Source organism: Saccostrea cucullata, unplaced genomic scaffold (genome assembly GCF_032062105.1).
Source record: "Saccostrea cucullata isolate Sc308-1 unplaced genomic scaffold, CSIRO_AGI_Scuc_v1 ctg9064, whole genome shotgun sequence".
NCBI lineage: Eukaryota > Metazoa > Mollusca > Bivalvia > Ostreida > Ostreidae > Saccostrea > Saccostrea cuccullata.
In genome coordinates, this window is record NW_026925607.1 from 1 (window position 1) to 18,190 (window position 18,190).

General features: G+C 33.5%; 1 protein-coding gene across 1 annotated transcript; it reads left to right on the forward strand.

Moving 5' to 3' along the window:
* Nucleotides 1–24: 24 nt before the first annotated feature.
* Nucleotides 25–17,814, forward strand: LOC134269339 (carbonic anhydrase-related protein 10-like; the record flags this gene model as incomplete). The annotated part of the gene is made up of 7 exons (XM_062751540.1): nucleotides 25–117; nucleotides 1,306–1,375; nucleotides 1,699–1,853; nucleotides 2,080–2,199; nucleotides 16,739–16,778; nucleotides 16,991–17,087; nucleotides 17,435–17,814. Coding segments are annotated over 6 exons (504 nt in total), but the record flags the coding sequence as incomplete, so codon positions are not given.
* Nucleotides 17,815–18,190: the final 376 nt, after the last annotated feature.

Here is an 18,190-nt window from a genome sequence, read left to right on the forward strand (position 1 = left end):
TTATCATTATTATCATTGCAGATTCATCTTATGGCGTATAATTCCGATCTCTTCCATAACATCACTGCAGCAGAACGTGCACCAAGGGGTTTGACGATTATCAGTCTGTTTGTTAAGGTAATGTATTCATATAGGGGTATAACTCATTTTGTGTAGAATATACTACCCGCAACATCTAATTTAAAGAACTGAGATGGTTGAAATTAACAAGGTTCATGTCTTTTGTTAATTGAACTTTTCTTTTACTTTACTGATAATAACTTTTAATTGAACGAAATCAAAATTTTAAAATTAAGAAGAAATTTCTTAAAGAAGAAAAACATATTTATGATAGCAATATTCTGAATGTCATACTGCCACTTTCAGAATAATCATTTTACGTATTTATGCGTATTCTATACAATTATTTATGAAGACATAATATGAACAATAAAATCTTCTTTTTAATACAAAATTTTATTCGCAAATAAAAACGAATCGGATTGGACAGCAAGCAAAAGACTATTTTGGATCTCTCTATATTAAATGTAAAAACAGTTGCTGCAGAAAATACTAACATAACCCACAAACATGTACATACCTTAAGATGGTGATTTAGGAATTTTTCTAATAGTTACAACTGCTTATACTCATATAAACAAAAAATATATTATTGCTAAAAGAAAATTCTTAAAAGTAATGTCAGTAAATATCATGCACCAGTTTCTCTGTGGTGTACTTTTTGATAAATTAGATATGATTCTTGGTTGCTTACTACATTATACTAACAGTTTTTAGGTAGGATCAGATGCCATATGGAAGTAAGCATCCCCTGCCGACCGCTCACAATCGCCATGTGCTCCTTGTCATAATCTGGAAAATGTGAAAATAATAACCTAAACATGAGCATGAAAAACATCACTCAGCGTTTAATTTAATGATTGTTTTTCGGTCAAAATAATTATAACGACTATAGAACTTGCAGAATAACGACTTAAACAAGTATGTTTATATCCTTCTTTTATTACCTTTTATGTTTGTCCGAAGCCGGTTTTGTTTTGTTTTTTTAATTTCACAAGTAGAGCTTGCTCTTATGTATCGAATCAACTGATACTGAAGCCATACCCAGGTAACAAGGGAGCACCGCTCTATAAATAAGAGATGTTGACGATAGAAAAGTTGAAGAATCAGACTTACTATAAGATTTGTAGTAAGGTTACCATAAACGCCTCTTACTATAAAATCATTGAAAATATTTTTCACATTCTATCAAGAAAAATCCTTTATTAAATGGCAACACTGTTATTCAATATTCCTTTCTTATAGGCAAACCGAGATACAACGCACACTGAAATTAACAAAATAACAAGTGCTCTCAGCAAAATTCAATTCAGAGGTATGTACTGAAATAAAAAAAAGAAATAACTTATTGTCTAGTGCTTAGCAAAATTGAATGCAGAGGTAGGTACTAAAACCTAAGTTACTAGTGCTCTGTGAGAAATTCAATTCAGAAGTAGGTACTGATCACAACAAAATTGTTAGGGTTCTCAGCAAAGTTCAATTCAAAAGTAAGTACTGAAAATGCCAGTATATAGCAAAATGACTTGTGCTTTCATCAAAGTTCAATTCAGAGACATGCATTATTTTGCACAAAGAAGTTTTCAGTTCTTCGGGACATCTTATCATAAGAATTATTTGTAAATTTCAAAATTTTTGCAGGTAATACAACTTTAATAGAAGAACTCTCAATTCAACGCATCCTTCCAGAAAACCTACAATATATGACTTATGAGGGATCCGTAACGCAACCCGGCTGCTATGAAACGGTCACATGGATCCTTTTGAACAGACCAATCTTCATTGGGGAACACCAGGTTTATATTAAACGTTTTCAGAAAGATCTAAAGCATAGTTTTTGTTGTGTGTCCTTCTGAATGAAATTTTATTCTTCCGAAATTTAAGTTTTGGAACGCATGCATTCGATATTAAACGTTCTATTATTTAAACAGATTTATAAAAAACAAAGATATTTGTCTTCAATTCCTATCAGGTTTTTAAAAATTGAAGTTATTTATCTAGTTTATCCTTCTCTGCTCACAGTTAAACGCTTTAAGGACACTAAGGAGGGACACACCAGAGAACCCCCAGGCGTTTATGTTCGACAATGTTCGCCCCGTCCAGCCTTTACACAGACGAACCGTCAGAACCAACATTAATACGGTAAGACCAACTTTAATACGGTAAGACTAACATTAATACGGTAAGACCAACATTTATACGGTAAGACCAATATAAATACGGTAAGACTAACATTAAATACGGTAAGACCAACATTAATACGGGAAGACTAACATAAATACGGTAAGACCAACATTAATAAAGTAAGATCAACATTAATACGGTAACATTAACATTAATACGGTAAGACTAACATAAATACGATAAGACTAACATAAATAAGGTAAGACTAACATTAATACGGTAAGACTAACATTAATACGGTAAGACTAACATTAATACGGTAAGACCAACATTAATACGGTAAGACCAACATTAATACGGTAAGACCAACATTTATACGGTAAGACCAATATAAATACAGTAAGACTAACATTAAATACGGTAAGACCAACATTAATACGGGAAGACTAACATAAATACGGTAAGACCAACATTAATAAAGTAAGATCAACATTAATACGGTAACATTAACATTAATACGGTAAGACTAACATAAATACGGTAAGACTAACATTAATACGGTAAGACCAACATTAATACGGTAAGACCAATATTAATTACGTTAAGACTAACATTAATACGGTAAGACCAACATTAATACGGTAAGACCAACATCTATACGGTAAGACCAACATTAATACGATAAGACTAACATTAATACGATAAGACTAACATTAATACGATAAGACTAACATTTATACGATAAGACTAACATAAATAAGGTAAGACTAACATTAATACGGTAAGACTAACATTAATACGGTAAGACTAACATTAATACGATAAGACTAACATTTATACGATAAGACTAACATTAATAAGGTAAGACTAACATTAATACGGTAAGACTTGTGTGTAAACAGACGAACCGTCAGGAGAAACATTAACACGGTACGACTTGTGTGTAAACAACTACCAAGTTATTAAGAAACAGTGACGTATTTCCAGCGAGATGATTCAAACACCATCAAGGTAGCATTTTGTTAAAATACTTGTCAAACATGCAACGACAAAATTAATGGAACTTGGTTGGAAAGTGTAAAACAGTAAGAAACATCACTGAGAAAAGTAGTTAAAAATTCTTGTTGCCATTTTAAGGCGAAAAAAAGAAAATACTTGACTCATGACACCAAAATCCAAACTTGCAAAAAATTATAGTACAATTTGTACTATTTTTTTTTAGAAAGATAACATTTAGTTTTTAGAAAAAAAAAGTAAATTCATATAAATTTTGAATTTTCTACTAAATTCTAAGGTATTTGTAAATAAGGTTTTGAGTGTATGACGTATTTGAAAAGATAAAAAAACAAGAAATCAGTAACTATTTTTTGAGAAATATTTTAGTCATAAATTCACCGACTATATTCAGTACCTTACAGGATTTGTGCTCATTTGTAAGACCATACAATAACACCATTTTTTACATGGAGGTTTTGTTCATTAGCCAAATCGGAAAATTTATAGTTTTTCATGTGGATTTTATTTTAGTCTTTTAGGAAAATTTTCACACTTAAAGTTCACTGGTGCATGTTTGGTTATGTAAGGTCTCATCAATGAATTTTAATTATTTAGAGTATTGCTGAACGAAAAATGAATGCATTGGATTTTGTGCGAAGAAATAATTACCCATTTTGATCGTTTACCGCTTATTGGGAATAAAATTACGATAAAAAGCTGTCACCGACTGAGATCGTATTTCTAAATCCGTCGAGTTTGCAAACTTTGGGATGGGTTTGATAAAAAATTATCTCACTTTTACATCTATTGGACGGGGTCCTATCTGTTAGTTCAAGGACAATAGATCAACGTGATAACAATTGACAGAACAAGCTGACTAGGAACCACTAATAATAGTAGGCGTTATTGACATATACTTTTTATCAAGGGTCACGTGGACTAAAATAGAATTTGAAAATTCCATTTACTTTCACAGTATTAATATGTTCATACTTTTAATTGCCCCTGTTTATTAGTTTTATTGTTTTATGGCCTTCTGCTAATGCAGTATATAATAGTTCAACGCACTGACTCTGTTATTGAGTTGATACTGTAAACAGAGAAATTTTCGCCCCTGTTTTAATTTCGCCATTTTCGCCCTACCCTCATTTGGGCGAATCTTAAACGGTGCGAATTAAAAAAATATAGTATAATTTCTTAAACAAAAATATGAATGGGCGATTTTTTAAAACAGGGCAAAATTGTTTGCAAATGTGAAAGGGCCAAAATAACGCGGGGGCGAAAATAACTCTGCATAAATTATTGCTTGATTTCTATCCCTAGAATTATAAACATGTATCATGTACTTTTTCTTCTCTTTTTATGTCAGTAAATCATTTGTTCACAAAAGATATCCATCGAAAAAATTCAAAGCTGGCTTTTTTAAAAGTGGGACTGGGTGAAATAAACTACGATTTTGAAATTCAAAGGGTGTTCTTTGGCATCAAAAGGTTTCCAATATTTACATGTCTTTTCATTCTACTCAGTAGTGATACTCAATAGTATATAAAACCAATGTGCATAAAATCAAAAGAATGAACTGTGCAGCTTAAAGATATGTTAAAGACGTCTTGAAATCATCCATACTCATGTTAACCGTCGTGTATTATCGATGGAGATACTAGTATCTGTATCTTATCAAACTTACTGAAACATGCATATTTGTGTTATTTTAAAAGGAGAATGAAATATAGAAATAACAAAATAATATTTAAGCTCAAAAGTTCATTGATAAAATACAAATCGAAAGTAGGGTAAACACGGATAACTAAATCATTAGAGGTAGGATCAGATACCATAGAAAAGAAAGCATTCCTCCCGACCGATCACATTCGCCTTGTACTCCTTATCATGATCAGACAAACGAAGAAATCCAGAAACGATTTAGTGTCTAGATAACGGTCTGACAATATAATATGTGTGAAAACTGTCAGCCGGCTTTCAATTTAATGATACGTTGTATTTGCTGACATGGTCATTAATTAAGTCGACAGTAGAACTCGCAAAATGATTACTTGAACGAGACTGTTGATATCCTTGATTCATCAAATTGGCTGTCCATAGGAAGCCTGATTTTAAAAAAAATTCTGTAAACGAAGAACATTTTCTTATGTGTCTTACCAATATAACACCTGTATGTAGTCTATAAAGGTATATTGTACGAAGACAGAAAAATTAAAGTCATCATGTTTATCCTAGAGTTTTGTTTTTAGATAACCATTAACGCCTCTTTCAGGTAACATATTCACATATGTTTCGGACTATGTGGTATCTTTTTTTTTTTACTCCACTGGGTTATAGCGAAAAATATGAGCTAACGAACAGTATTCCAGATCAAAAGTGCGTAAAACAATACAAAATTGGAGCAGAGCAAACACTGACCTCCAAAACATCAGAGGTGGGATCAGGTGCCATGGAGGAGTTAGCACCCGTCGTGTGCTCCTTGTCATCATAGTCAAATAACGGAAAAATCCGTCGTCAATTCAGTGTATAAATAATGGACTAACAGCGAGTCAACATATGCATGAAAGAAACTAATGTTCATTGATAATACAAGTTTAGATTTTTTGTGTACAATAACGATGTTTTGAGAAAAAATTATTTTGCAAATGACCAATGACAAGTTAAGAAATATACGAGATCCATTTCATTAAAAATCAGCTTCTATGATGTCGAAAATCCTTGGCTTTAATTTATTGTGGGGGAATTGTTATTTTTATTTTTTTTTACATTTCTTTTTTTTTATTGAAAATTTTACGTATTGGCGTTACTGATGTGATTTCAAATTTTCTAAAAATTCCTTTGAATTTTAAGCATCTGCAGTTAATTTACATCTCTTCTCAGATATATAATCAGTGAAGAAAGAAGCTTGGAAGATTATTAACTGAAACTTACTAAGAAATTCTTTATAGAAAGTTTTTTGTGTGTTTTTGGAAGTTATGAAATTTAAATTGGTAATTTAAATTAATTCCAATTGCTGGGAACATATAATAAATTGACGCCTGATTTGAGGATTTGTTTTCCTTATAAAGGAACTTTGTGCATTAGTTGGAGAAATGTCTTCGGAATTTAATCCCAATCTCTCTAAAATACATTTAATAATGAACCTTACAAAGACAGTGGTGTCCCCTGCTTTGTTAGCTGAGACCAGTACGTGCTGAATGCATTATCTATCTAATTCCTTTTCAGTTCTGAACATATAACTATTGACCACAGAAGGATTTTTTGGTTTTTTGAGAAGTTTAAGTTGTGATATATATAATGTTATGGGTCAGAATAACCCTAAATGCCAGCAAAGATCAATCACACAGTTTAAACTTAACAATAATTTATTTACAGTAATATACAAATCATTAAGTACAAACTTAGCAAAAATCTAAAAATACATACATCAGAGTGTCCGTTGCTACACACAATGTCCCAGTGAAATTATATCCCAGTAATACCTCAATGATGCTTATACGACAATATCTCTATGCATCGAATTGACAGGGTATTTATACAGTATTATAAATCTAGAATATTCTAGAAGTTGTAAGTACATGATATTACTGGAAAGTTCTGGACATACACAAAGTTCAGGAATGTTCTAGAAACAATGACCGAACATGTTGACCACTCTGAAATGTTCAAGAACCTTAATGTTACTAATAATAGACATGATGAAACAATACACACCTCACAACACCTCCCCCCTTAAAAAGTTTGAATGTCAATGAAAACTTATATTGTCAAAATGAAATATATGTACATTAATACAAAATCATGTATGTTCACGATACTCTAGACAAGGCATCTGCAATAACATTGTCTTTGCCTTTGATATGCTTTATTGTTATGTTGTATTCTTGTAACAACAAACTCCATCTAGTCAGTCTTTGATTCTTGTTTGACAATTTATGCAAAAATGTCAGGGGGTTGTGATCAGTATATACAAGAATCGGATGCAATGTAACATTCAGATAAACATCAAAATGCTGTAAGGCTAACAACAAAGCAAGGCATTCCTTTTCAATGGTGGAATACTTTTGTTGACACTTTGTAAGTTTCTTTGAAAAATAAGAAACAACTCTATCTACCTTATCACTATGTTCTTGAAACAAAGCTGCCCCGATTCCAACATCACTAGCATCAACAGTAAGCTTGAATTGCTTAGAAAAATCTGGAGTTGACAAAACTGGGTTGCTCATAAGGACAGATTTGATTTTATGAAAGGATTTTTCACAGTCCTTTGTCCATTCAAAGTTAACCCTCTTTTGTAAAAGATTTGTAAGTGGACTAACTACTGAGGAAAAATTTGGACAAAATTTTCTGTAAAACCCAGCCATGCCCAAAAACCTCATTAATTCTTTCTTGTTTGTAGGAATCGGGAACTTTGCAATAGCTTCCACTTTAGCCATTATGGGTGTAACATAACCTTGACCTACTTTATGACCTAAATGCTCTACATAAGCATGACAAAATTCGCTCTTCTCAAGGTTCACAGTTAAGTTTGCTTTAGCTAAAATGTCAAATAAAGCACGCATGATTCGGAGATGTTCGTCCCATGTGTCGCTGTATATGACGACATCATCAATGTAGGCCTCGCATCCCTCGAGGTCTTGAAGGAGGGAGTGAATCATCCTTTGGAATGTAGCCGGTGCATTTTTCATGCCAAAAGGCATTACTTTATACTGATAAAGTCCATCTGGTGTAGCAAAAGCAGATATTTCTTTTGCTCTTTCTGTTAACGGCACTTGCCAGTAGCCTTTCAACAGGTCAAATTTACTGACAAATTTGGCGTTTCCAATGCTGTCAATACAGTCATCAATTCTAGGTATTGGATATGAATCAGTTTTGGTAACAGAATTCACCTTTCTAAAGTCTGTACATAATCGGTAGGAACCGTCCTGTTTTGGTACAAGAATACACGGTGAGCTCCAATTACTTTTACTAGGTTCAACAATGTCATTGTCCAACATATACTGCACTTCCCTTCTTAGGTACTGCAATTTTATTGGATTGAGACGGTACGGATGTTGTTTGATAGGCAGAGCGTCGCCAACTATAACATCATGACAAGCTGCATTAGTTTTCTTTGGAACATCCGAGAAGATTTGATGATACTCATTCATCAAGTTTTTAACTTGTTCTTTTTGGTGAATGTTCAAATGTCCAAGTTTGGCATCAAAATCCGCCAAAATTTCTGAGTTTTTCAAGCGGACACTCTGATTACAATCTTTCTCATTCATCTCTACACTCGTATCACTCTCAATACAATTTTGAACAGTCTTAGCGTTGGCTAAAGTGGAAACTGGTTTTACAGAATTTCGGTCACACCTTTCAAAATACTCTTTTAACATGTTAATGTGACAAACCCGTTTCTCTTTACGTCGACCTGGTGTCTTAACTACATAGTTTACATCACTGATCTTGCTTTCAATTTCATAAGGGCCATAAAATCTGGCCTGTAAAGGATGACCAGGAATAGGTAAAAATACAAGAACCTTATCACCTGGCTTAAATACCCTATTTCTGGCATCTTTGTCATACCACATTTTCATTTTCATCTGAGAACTTTTCAAATTTTCTTGTGCTAATTTACAAGCATTGTAAAGTTTTTCTTTGAAATCAGACACATAATCTAAAAGATTAAGATCACAAGTCTCAGTCAGCCACTTTTCCTTCAACAATTTCAAAGGACCTCTAACTGTATGACCGAACACCAATTCAAAAGGACTGAACCCAAGAGACTCCTGGACTGCTTCTCGTGCAGCAAATAGTACAAGATGAACCCCTTCATCCCAGTCTTTTTCATACTGGTAACAATAGGTCTTTAGCATTGTTTTTAGGGTTTGATGAAAACGTTCTAGCGCTCCCTGGGACTCAGGATGATAAGCAGTTGATCGATACTGCCTAATATCCAACTCATGCATGACTTGCTGGAACAACCCCGACATAAAATTTGAACCTTGATCCGACTGAATTGCCTTAGGTGCTCCTACAAAACTGAAAAACTTGGTTAGGGCCTTAACTATGCTCTTTGCCTTTATATTCCTAAGAGGTATGGCTTCAGGAAACCGAGTGGAGGTACACATAATGGTAAGTAAATACTGGTTTCCAGATCTAGTCCTAGGCAAAGGTCCTACACAATCCACCAACACTCGACTAAACGGTTCTTCAAAAGCTGGAATGGGTTGGAGAGGAGCAGATGGTATCTTCTGATTTGGTTTACCTACCATCTGACAGACATGGCATGACTTGCAAAACTTCGAAACATCCTTTCTTAGCTTAGGCCAATAAAAATGACTCAAAATCCTATTATAAGTCTTATTGATACCTAAATGACCAGCCATAGGTGTATCGTGAGCTAAACTCATGACATCTCGACGATAAGCAGCTGGGACCACTATCTGGTGAACAACACGCCACACTTCATCTGGGGAAGCGTCAGGTGGTCGCCATTTTCGCATAAGGATGCCATCTTTCATATAGAAGCATTCTCCAACTTTAGTAGCCTCTTCTGGTGGAAGTGCCCTCTTACTAAGTTGAATGATATCTGGGTCTTTATGTTGTTCAGAGAGTAAACGTTCTCGGCTGAGGATGTCCTTGCCTTGGCTAACTAGTGGATGCAACTCATCATCCTCACCACCAAATTTTGGTAAAAGTTCTTTCTTCTCTTGCTTCTTGATATTGTGTGGTTCCATGCTTGTTTGAGTGCCATCAAGGTCAGATAAGAAAGTGTCATTCAAATCAATATCAACAGAGGAATCTGTCTCGTCAAAGGCTTGATTATGGTCTGCCTCCATCTCTCGTCTTCTGGCCATCGCTCTAGTAACAGCACAGGCTGGATAAATGTCATCATCTTCATCATCGCACATGACATTGGAAGTGATTTTCTCACAAACTATAGGATCTGGTACAACTTTTCCACCAGCTAAATCGTTGCCTAGCAACAAAGAAATGCCTGGAACGGGAAGAGTAGGTCGAACACCTACGATAACAGGTCCAGTAACTAAATCTGACTTCAAACTAATTCTATGCAGGGGAACATCAATGACGCCTAGCTCCACACCCTGTAATAAAACTGACCCACCAGTAGAAGTCTGCTCAGACAAAGGAAGCACGCCCTCTAACAATAACGTCTGTGCAGCACCAGTATCTCTCAAAATCTGGACAGGTTTTATTTCGCTAGAGTCACCGAGTGAAACAAATCCCTGAGACATAAAGGGCTTATAATCCTCCATAGAATCAATAGAACTGGACTGTGAACCCTGGACATCAGGAGTGTCAGAACAAATCGAAACTAAGGCTTCTCTATCACCTCTAACTGCCGCACAAGCATGTGGTTGAGTTTTATCAAAGTCATTTTTTCTCTTAAGTTTAAAGCATTCACTGATCAGATGACCTTTTTTCTTACAATAACTACAAGTAGGAAGCGACCCTATTCCAGAAGATCCTTCAAAACGTCCTGGACTAAACTTAGAACCACCTTGGGATGGAGACTGGGAACTTGTGAAAGACTGAGACCCTGAACCACTCTTTTTATATGTGTCTGAATTGGTAGAATTACTGCTAGTCTGAGATCTTGATACAAAATTCTTTTTATGAGACAGAGCATAAGTATCAGATATGACTGCTGCCTCTTCAAGAGTTTTCACATTCTTATCTTCTAAATGTGTTTTCAAATCTTGAGAAACACATTCCTTAAACTCTTCTACCAGGATGAGTTGGCGCAAATTAGCAAAAGTTTTATCAAGTTTCTTAGATCTAAACCAGTGATCGAATAAATCTTCTTTCTCTCGTGAAAATTCAACAAATGTTTGGTTATCAAACTTCCTATACTTTCTGAATTTTTGTCTATATGCTTCAGGTACTAATTCATATGCTTTTAATATTGCTGCTTTGACCTTCTCATAGTCTAAACTTTCAGCTACCCCTAGTGCAGAGTATACCTCAGCTGCTTTGCCAACCAGTACACTTTGTAACATCGTTGACCAAACATTTCGTGGCCATTTAAGATTCTCTGCGACTTTTTCGAATTGGGGAAAATACTTGTCTACAGATTTTTCTTGAAATTTTGGAACTAATCTGATATTTTTTGCTGCGTCAAATTCAATTTTGACAACTGACGGTCCTGGTTGGTTCTGTAATTTTAATTTCTCTAATTCAAAGTTCATTTCACGCTCTCTTTCTCGCTCTTGTCTTTCTCTTTCTCGCTCTTCTCTTTCTCTTTCTAATTTGTCTAATTCAAATTTCCGTTCACGCTCTCGTTCTTCAAATCTCATTTTTTCCAACTCTACTTGATACTGAAATTCTGACATATTATAAGATTCTGATTTAAGTGTATAATCTGGAAGATCATATTTTCCAAAGATGTTTTCTTCAACTAGTTTGTTTGCAATCTTTATTCTAATGTCTTGCTTTCTCTGTGAAGATTTAACCTCTAACCCAAGATGCAAACCTAACGCGATCAAGTCATCCTTTTTTAACGTATCAAAAACCTGAACACTTGGTGAACTAAGAAAGTCTGTGACCGAAAATACCATGTTGATTTTTGCTGGCTTATAGTCAAATTTAACGGTTCAATAAACAAAATTTTGACAGTAAACTGCAAAAGTGCAAGAAATTCTTTATCCCGGACGAGCCCCCAATTCAAATCCCGGGTTCAAATCCCGGACGAGCCCCCAATTCTGTTATGGGTCAGAATAACCCTAAATGCCAGCAAAGATCAATCACACAGTTTAAACTTAACAATAATTTATTTACAGTAATATACAAATCATTAAGTACAAACTTAGCAAAAATCTAAAAATACATACATCAGAGTGTCCGTTGCTGCACACAATGTCCCAGTGAAATTATATCCCAGTAATACCTCAATGATGCTTATACGACAATATCTCTATGCATCGAATTGACAGGGTATTTATACAGTATTATAAATCTAGAATATTCTAGAAGTTGTAAGTACATGATATTACTGGAAAGTTCTGGACATACACAAAGTTCAGGAATGTTCTAGAAACAATGACCGAACATGTTGACCACTCTGGAATGTTCAAGAACCTTAATGTTACTAATAATAGACATGATGAAACAATACACACCTCACAACAATAAGAAATGAAATACTTCTCCCAGAGTAAGATTTCTTTCAGTTTTTTAATGCTAGTAGATGTGTTTGTATATAAACAGTTTTTTTGGTCTTAAGTTATTCTAGGCATCTTTTGAAAGGTCTATATGCCATTTAAGGTAAGAAATTTTAAAATTGGTGTCCAAATAAATTATTTTTCTAGACAAATTCTATCGTCTTACTTACTACCCATTCACTCAATCTGGGACCTTGGTATCAGAGACTAAATAAAATCCTATATTAAACCCTTTTATTAACATAAAGGCCTTTATCATTATTTTAAAATATCTAAGATCAACATATCAAGACATAAAAAATGAATTACATTCTATTTTAATTCCTCTGATATCTTGATTGTTTTAACGTTTATTGATAATATTTGTGCACATCCACTGCAGATGAAAAATTTTAATAAATATGCACTAATTGAAATTTCTTGTAGAGTACGTCTGTAGAAAAAAAAAATAAATTCTTTCAATAATCTACATTTTTATTTTCTTTGTGTCAAGGCATTTTAAGAATTTTTTTACACATCAGTTCTATCATAATCTAAAGGTCAAATGAGAATTCCAGTGGAGAATTATAGAGGTTATACTGTCAGTTTTGGTAAAGAAAATATTTGAAATCTCACCTCAGGGAGACTTACAGCACTGTGTTGAAGTGAATATACTTTGATAAAATGTCATTGTATATTAACCTGCTATTAGATTTATAATAAGCGAAATTTTTTTTTAAAGGAATGCTGGTAGTACAATTCTTGTGATTTTAACTTTAAATCTAATACTGCAGGATATATTCCCTGGTGTAGCTATATAACAAGAAAGGTACCGTAAATCTGGAAATTTTTAAGTCGATTTTATTTTGCGAATCTGGTTCAAAAAGCTGTTGATAAATTTTTACGTTTCAAAATTTTCCGAATGATAACTGCTGTGCTTACATGTTTTATCAATGTGATTTAATTTTAAAGAAAAATATTTTTGCGAATGTAATGAACTCGCAAATTTGCTGAAAATTAATCTGCAACAAAAATTTCCAGATTTACGGTATATGTATAGCTTAACAAAATGAATGTCAAATTCAAATCTTGTTATTTTGAATTCTCTTTGCTTTTTGTGAATAATTAGGCTAACCTAGAACAGTTAAACACTCTTTGTTATCACAATTAATTTTAGAATATTGGAGCTATTTAACAGGAATGATAATATTACGAGTAATGGATTTAGGTGATACAGAAGTCATTAGCCTTAGTAAAGGTACAATATCATTGTCAACAGAAAAAAAATATCCTAAAAGGAAACAAGCACGAGACAAGTAGCGTCAGAAATGGGTGATACATAATGATACAGAGTCAATCACGGAATCCGTTGGTACAAAGGCCCGCAATACGGCGACAATAAATCAAATTATTAAAGCGATAGTGGGGCAGAGAGAACCAAAGCGAAAATGATTAATACATAATTTATTAATACAATAAAAAAATACACTTTTTCACGTACGGTATCATACAACTATAGTGGAAATACTTGTCATCAGAAAAAAATATTTTTTTTATCTATTCAAATGTATGGAAACTCTCTTGATAAAAGAGTATATATAAATTGCTCATATAATACTTAACTTGGGAGCATTTTTTCACGGGATTAAACTACAAAGGTGATAAACTTTAAAATGTTAGGGAATTTGTGAGTCTTGAACACCAAAATCTTGTTTAATTCAAATATTAATTTTACATTTGTTAATAAATCATTCATTTTAAAATGCAGTCCAATGTATGTATATCTTGTTGGCACTTAATTGAAATACGGATACCCATTTCGTATGAAGCAAATTACACCATGTGTGAAAAACAAGATTCTCGGCAGCTAGCCTTAACATTGATTGTTCTTGAAAACACAGATAGTGCAACTTTTAGCCATTTTTTATTTGCAGTTATTAATTAAACTGAGTGGTCACGCTATGGTTTGCTTGGATCGAAGACCTTCATCTGTTGGGGACTGTAATTACCCTGTCCCGAGACAATTGGTGTTTCATCTTCCACCAGAAGTACCGTCGCTATATTGCCCTGGCAGATAGTTGTCTCCCTTTAATTTAAACTTAAACTGTTTATTTCATCTTTCAGAAGATGACAGATAACTTTGATGTAAGGGAACACTGCCGCTTTTACTAAGAAACATCAATATAAATTGGTATTTAAAAAAACGCACGATAAGTTATCGACTCCGATAAACAATTGTCAAGACTAGTAATAAACCTCCCGTAATCACACTGTTTTGTACTGGGGAAAAGAAAACAATGCACTTGATTTGCATAATTTAACCTAAGCATATTAATAATCGGAGGATAACCCAGTTTTTGCTATTATCTGAACAATTGTTTTTCACAGAAAATCAAAACTAAAAGATATTATAATTTTCCAATCATGTCAGGAAATGAGCCTTTAAACTTTTTAAAAACCAAGCCCGACTTGACGATTTTGTGTTAGAGAATTTTATCGCCAAGAGAAATTACATTTAGACTTTATTGGTGTATATTTCAAGTACATTCGTCCTATTATTTTTTTTTTTATACTTTTTGTCTACAAATTAATGCAAACAAATTTAATAATTTTTAAAACTGATATAACAAAAATATGTTTGCGTGAGTTGGTTAATATCACGTATAAACTATTTTCTCCCGAGATTGTTCAGGCATATGTTCTTTATTGAAACCGAATAAAAATTTACACGAGTTTACAAAATCAGTAGCATCAAAACGTACGACTTTCGATACTTTATAAACCAGATATTTTTACATTTTAAGCAACTCCTTTTTTCAAAAAAAAAAAAAAAAAAAAAAAAGAAAAAAAAAGAAAAAGAAAGGAACTCATATGAAATTAAAGTAAAAAAGATGCTCGAGTTTCTGATTGAAAATATCTATGAAAATATTTATATTTTGAAATCAAAAAATTTTACCAAAATCAACAGCTTAAAATTTACGACTTTTCAACTTTATATACAACCATTCCCCACGATAGATTAAAGTCCATGCTTTTTGATATCATTGACAGCTCCTTTTTCAATAAAAATGGAACTCGTAAATCTACTTACCTCGTCATTAGTCATTCGCAAAATTATTTTGTTATAACACATTCTGATTGCACATACAAGTACTCTGAAGTTGACATCAAAAGGATGCTTGCGTTTCTAATTGACAATATCTATGTGGTTTTTGAATACCAGGTCTTCCAACAATCTATTGGAATTCTCATGGGTACCAATTGCACTCCATTATTAGCAGACTTATTTTTGTATTTATATGAAGCAGAATTTGTGCAAAATCTTATTCGTGAAAAGACGAAAACACTTACTGTGGCTTTCAACTCGACATTTAGATATATCGACGACGTATTGTCAATTAACAATGGTAATTTACATTCCTGTGTCAATACAATATATCCTGGTGAGCTTGAGATAAAAGATACCACAGAGTCTGACACATCTATTTCATACTTGGATACTTTACTTGAAAAGACAATATGGTAATCTACCAACCAAGCTCTACGATAAACGTGATGACTTTAACTTTTCTGTCGTCAACTTCCCTTACCTATGCAGCAATATACATGCATCTTCATCACCTACATACGGAGTTTACATATCTCAGTTGATTCGATACGCTAGAGCATGCTCTACGTATGAACAATTTCTAAAACGAGGTAAATTATTGACAAATTGATGAAACAAGAATTTCAGCAGTCTCGTTTTAAGTCACCATTTCGTAAGTTCTATGGTCGATACCATGACCTTGTCAGCAAATACAATTTATCATTGAGTCAAATGCTGGCTGACGTTTTTCATACTAATTGTTAGTCCATTATTTATACACTGTATTGACGACGGATTTTCCCGTTATTTCCCGATCATGACAAGGAGCACACGGCGGGTGTGAACGGTCGGCTCCTCCATGGCGCCTGATCCCACCTCTTATGTTTTGGAGGTTCGTGTTTGCTCTGCTCCTAAGCAATATACACACCTTCTGCTCGAAATTAAAAAAAAATAACACAGAGTCTGGCATCGTGTTTGTTTCTTATTTGAATATCTTACTAGAGAAAGACATTTATGACAATTTTAACAATTATAAATTATGAGAAATCTTATGAAGGTTACTTTTCTTTTATCGACTTCCCTTCTGCATGTAACAGTATACCATTATCATCTGGGTTTTTTTGGAGGTTATATGCCTCCCAATTGATAAGATCCAAAATAACATGTTCTGCGTATGTCTTTAAGACATGAGTAACTTTAAAGTATTGAATAAGAATCTTAAAATCATATTGAAAGTCATTTGGGGGATACAGAATTCTCTGAATTCTGGTTGACAATGATTCTTTACATGAACATTATGCTAAAAGCTTTCATTGTTTTTCAGAATAGCAAATGTCCAATCCGGAGAGAGGTCAGGTACAAGGGTAGGTCATTTTCTATATTGCTTCCTCAGACATAACACCTCGACATTTGACTTTCTCGGTAAAATCCTGTTTGACACGTGTTCTATACATGTAACTTAGACCTTGACATGTCTTCTGTTAATTGGAGGAGATTTATTTTTTTTTCAATAAAAACAGTATTCCAGACTTGTTGATATGCTTTTTAATGGAGATATTTTGTTTCTTTATTTAAGTGAATAAGAAAGTCATAAAGCAATAAAACAGTCGGAACTCAGACCAAATCTACCTCAATAAGAAAGACCAACAACTGCCCAGCACAAGTCTCCCTAGGTAACGTTATCATTGGAATTCAAAAGGGAATAAAGTAATTGTTTCGATTCAGAAGTAATTAGTTACTAGTACATCGATGCAATAAAATGTAGAATTGAGGATTTATTATTAATAGTTAAAATTCTTTGAAATGAAGTACTATTAGTCTAATTTTAACTTCAAATATATCGACTCGCCACTTCATAATGATAATACGATGTTTTACTATATTTGTAAGAAGAAAAGCATATCGACATAAATGACCATGCTTATTTCAAACCATTTACCGAAATAATGGGTATTTGTTTATTGTTCATTTAAGAAAGTTGTTCCCATGAATCAACATTATTTTTTCTCTCCTATTTTAGGTGACGTCCCATTCCTGTTATCCGCCGGTTGCCAAATACTGACTAGTATCTACTCCATCTATAACCACCTCCGGTGACCTTGTGTTTTCATCGATCCATCATTCAATTTAACTTGGTGCTATTTTTTAAAATTATTCTTTTATTCAGATTTTGTGTTTATATGTAAAAACCTTGCGAATGTATGTATATTTAGTCCTGATATTAAAAAAGAAAAAGCGTTTTTGAAGCTGGAATGAACACTTCTCTTCCCTCCAGAAAGATTAGATTTCCCGGAAGTTGATCAGTCATTGAGGACCCCATTGCTGTGAATTTCTTATTTGTAAGCAGAATTCTCCTTTTGTACAAAAGCAGTGGATTGTAAATTAAATTCGTTAGTAATATCTGTCACTTCCTGCTCTGATTTACCATTATCTCATCACGAACTGTTCCGACTTACACCGGAAATTAAAAACGAATAGGAAATGAAACGAGAGAAATTCAAGAAAGGGAAACATTTGAATTTAAACCATTGGTTTTTTTCAAAAGGCTTTTCCATCTACAATAGAAGCGTGAAAATAGTCTACAGAATCGAGACTCATTACCCATCCTCTGACCAAGACACTCTTACGTGAAAAAATCACCCCGCTCCAAGTTATTTCAATTTCTAATAATCAAAGATGTTTAATCTGTGCTGTCGGTGAATTGGTCAATAACCCCTCTGACTGGACTGGAGTGAACATCTTGATTTGGCTACCTGCTACATCTTGTTCTTCTCTT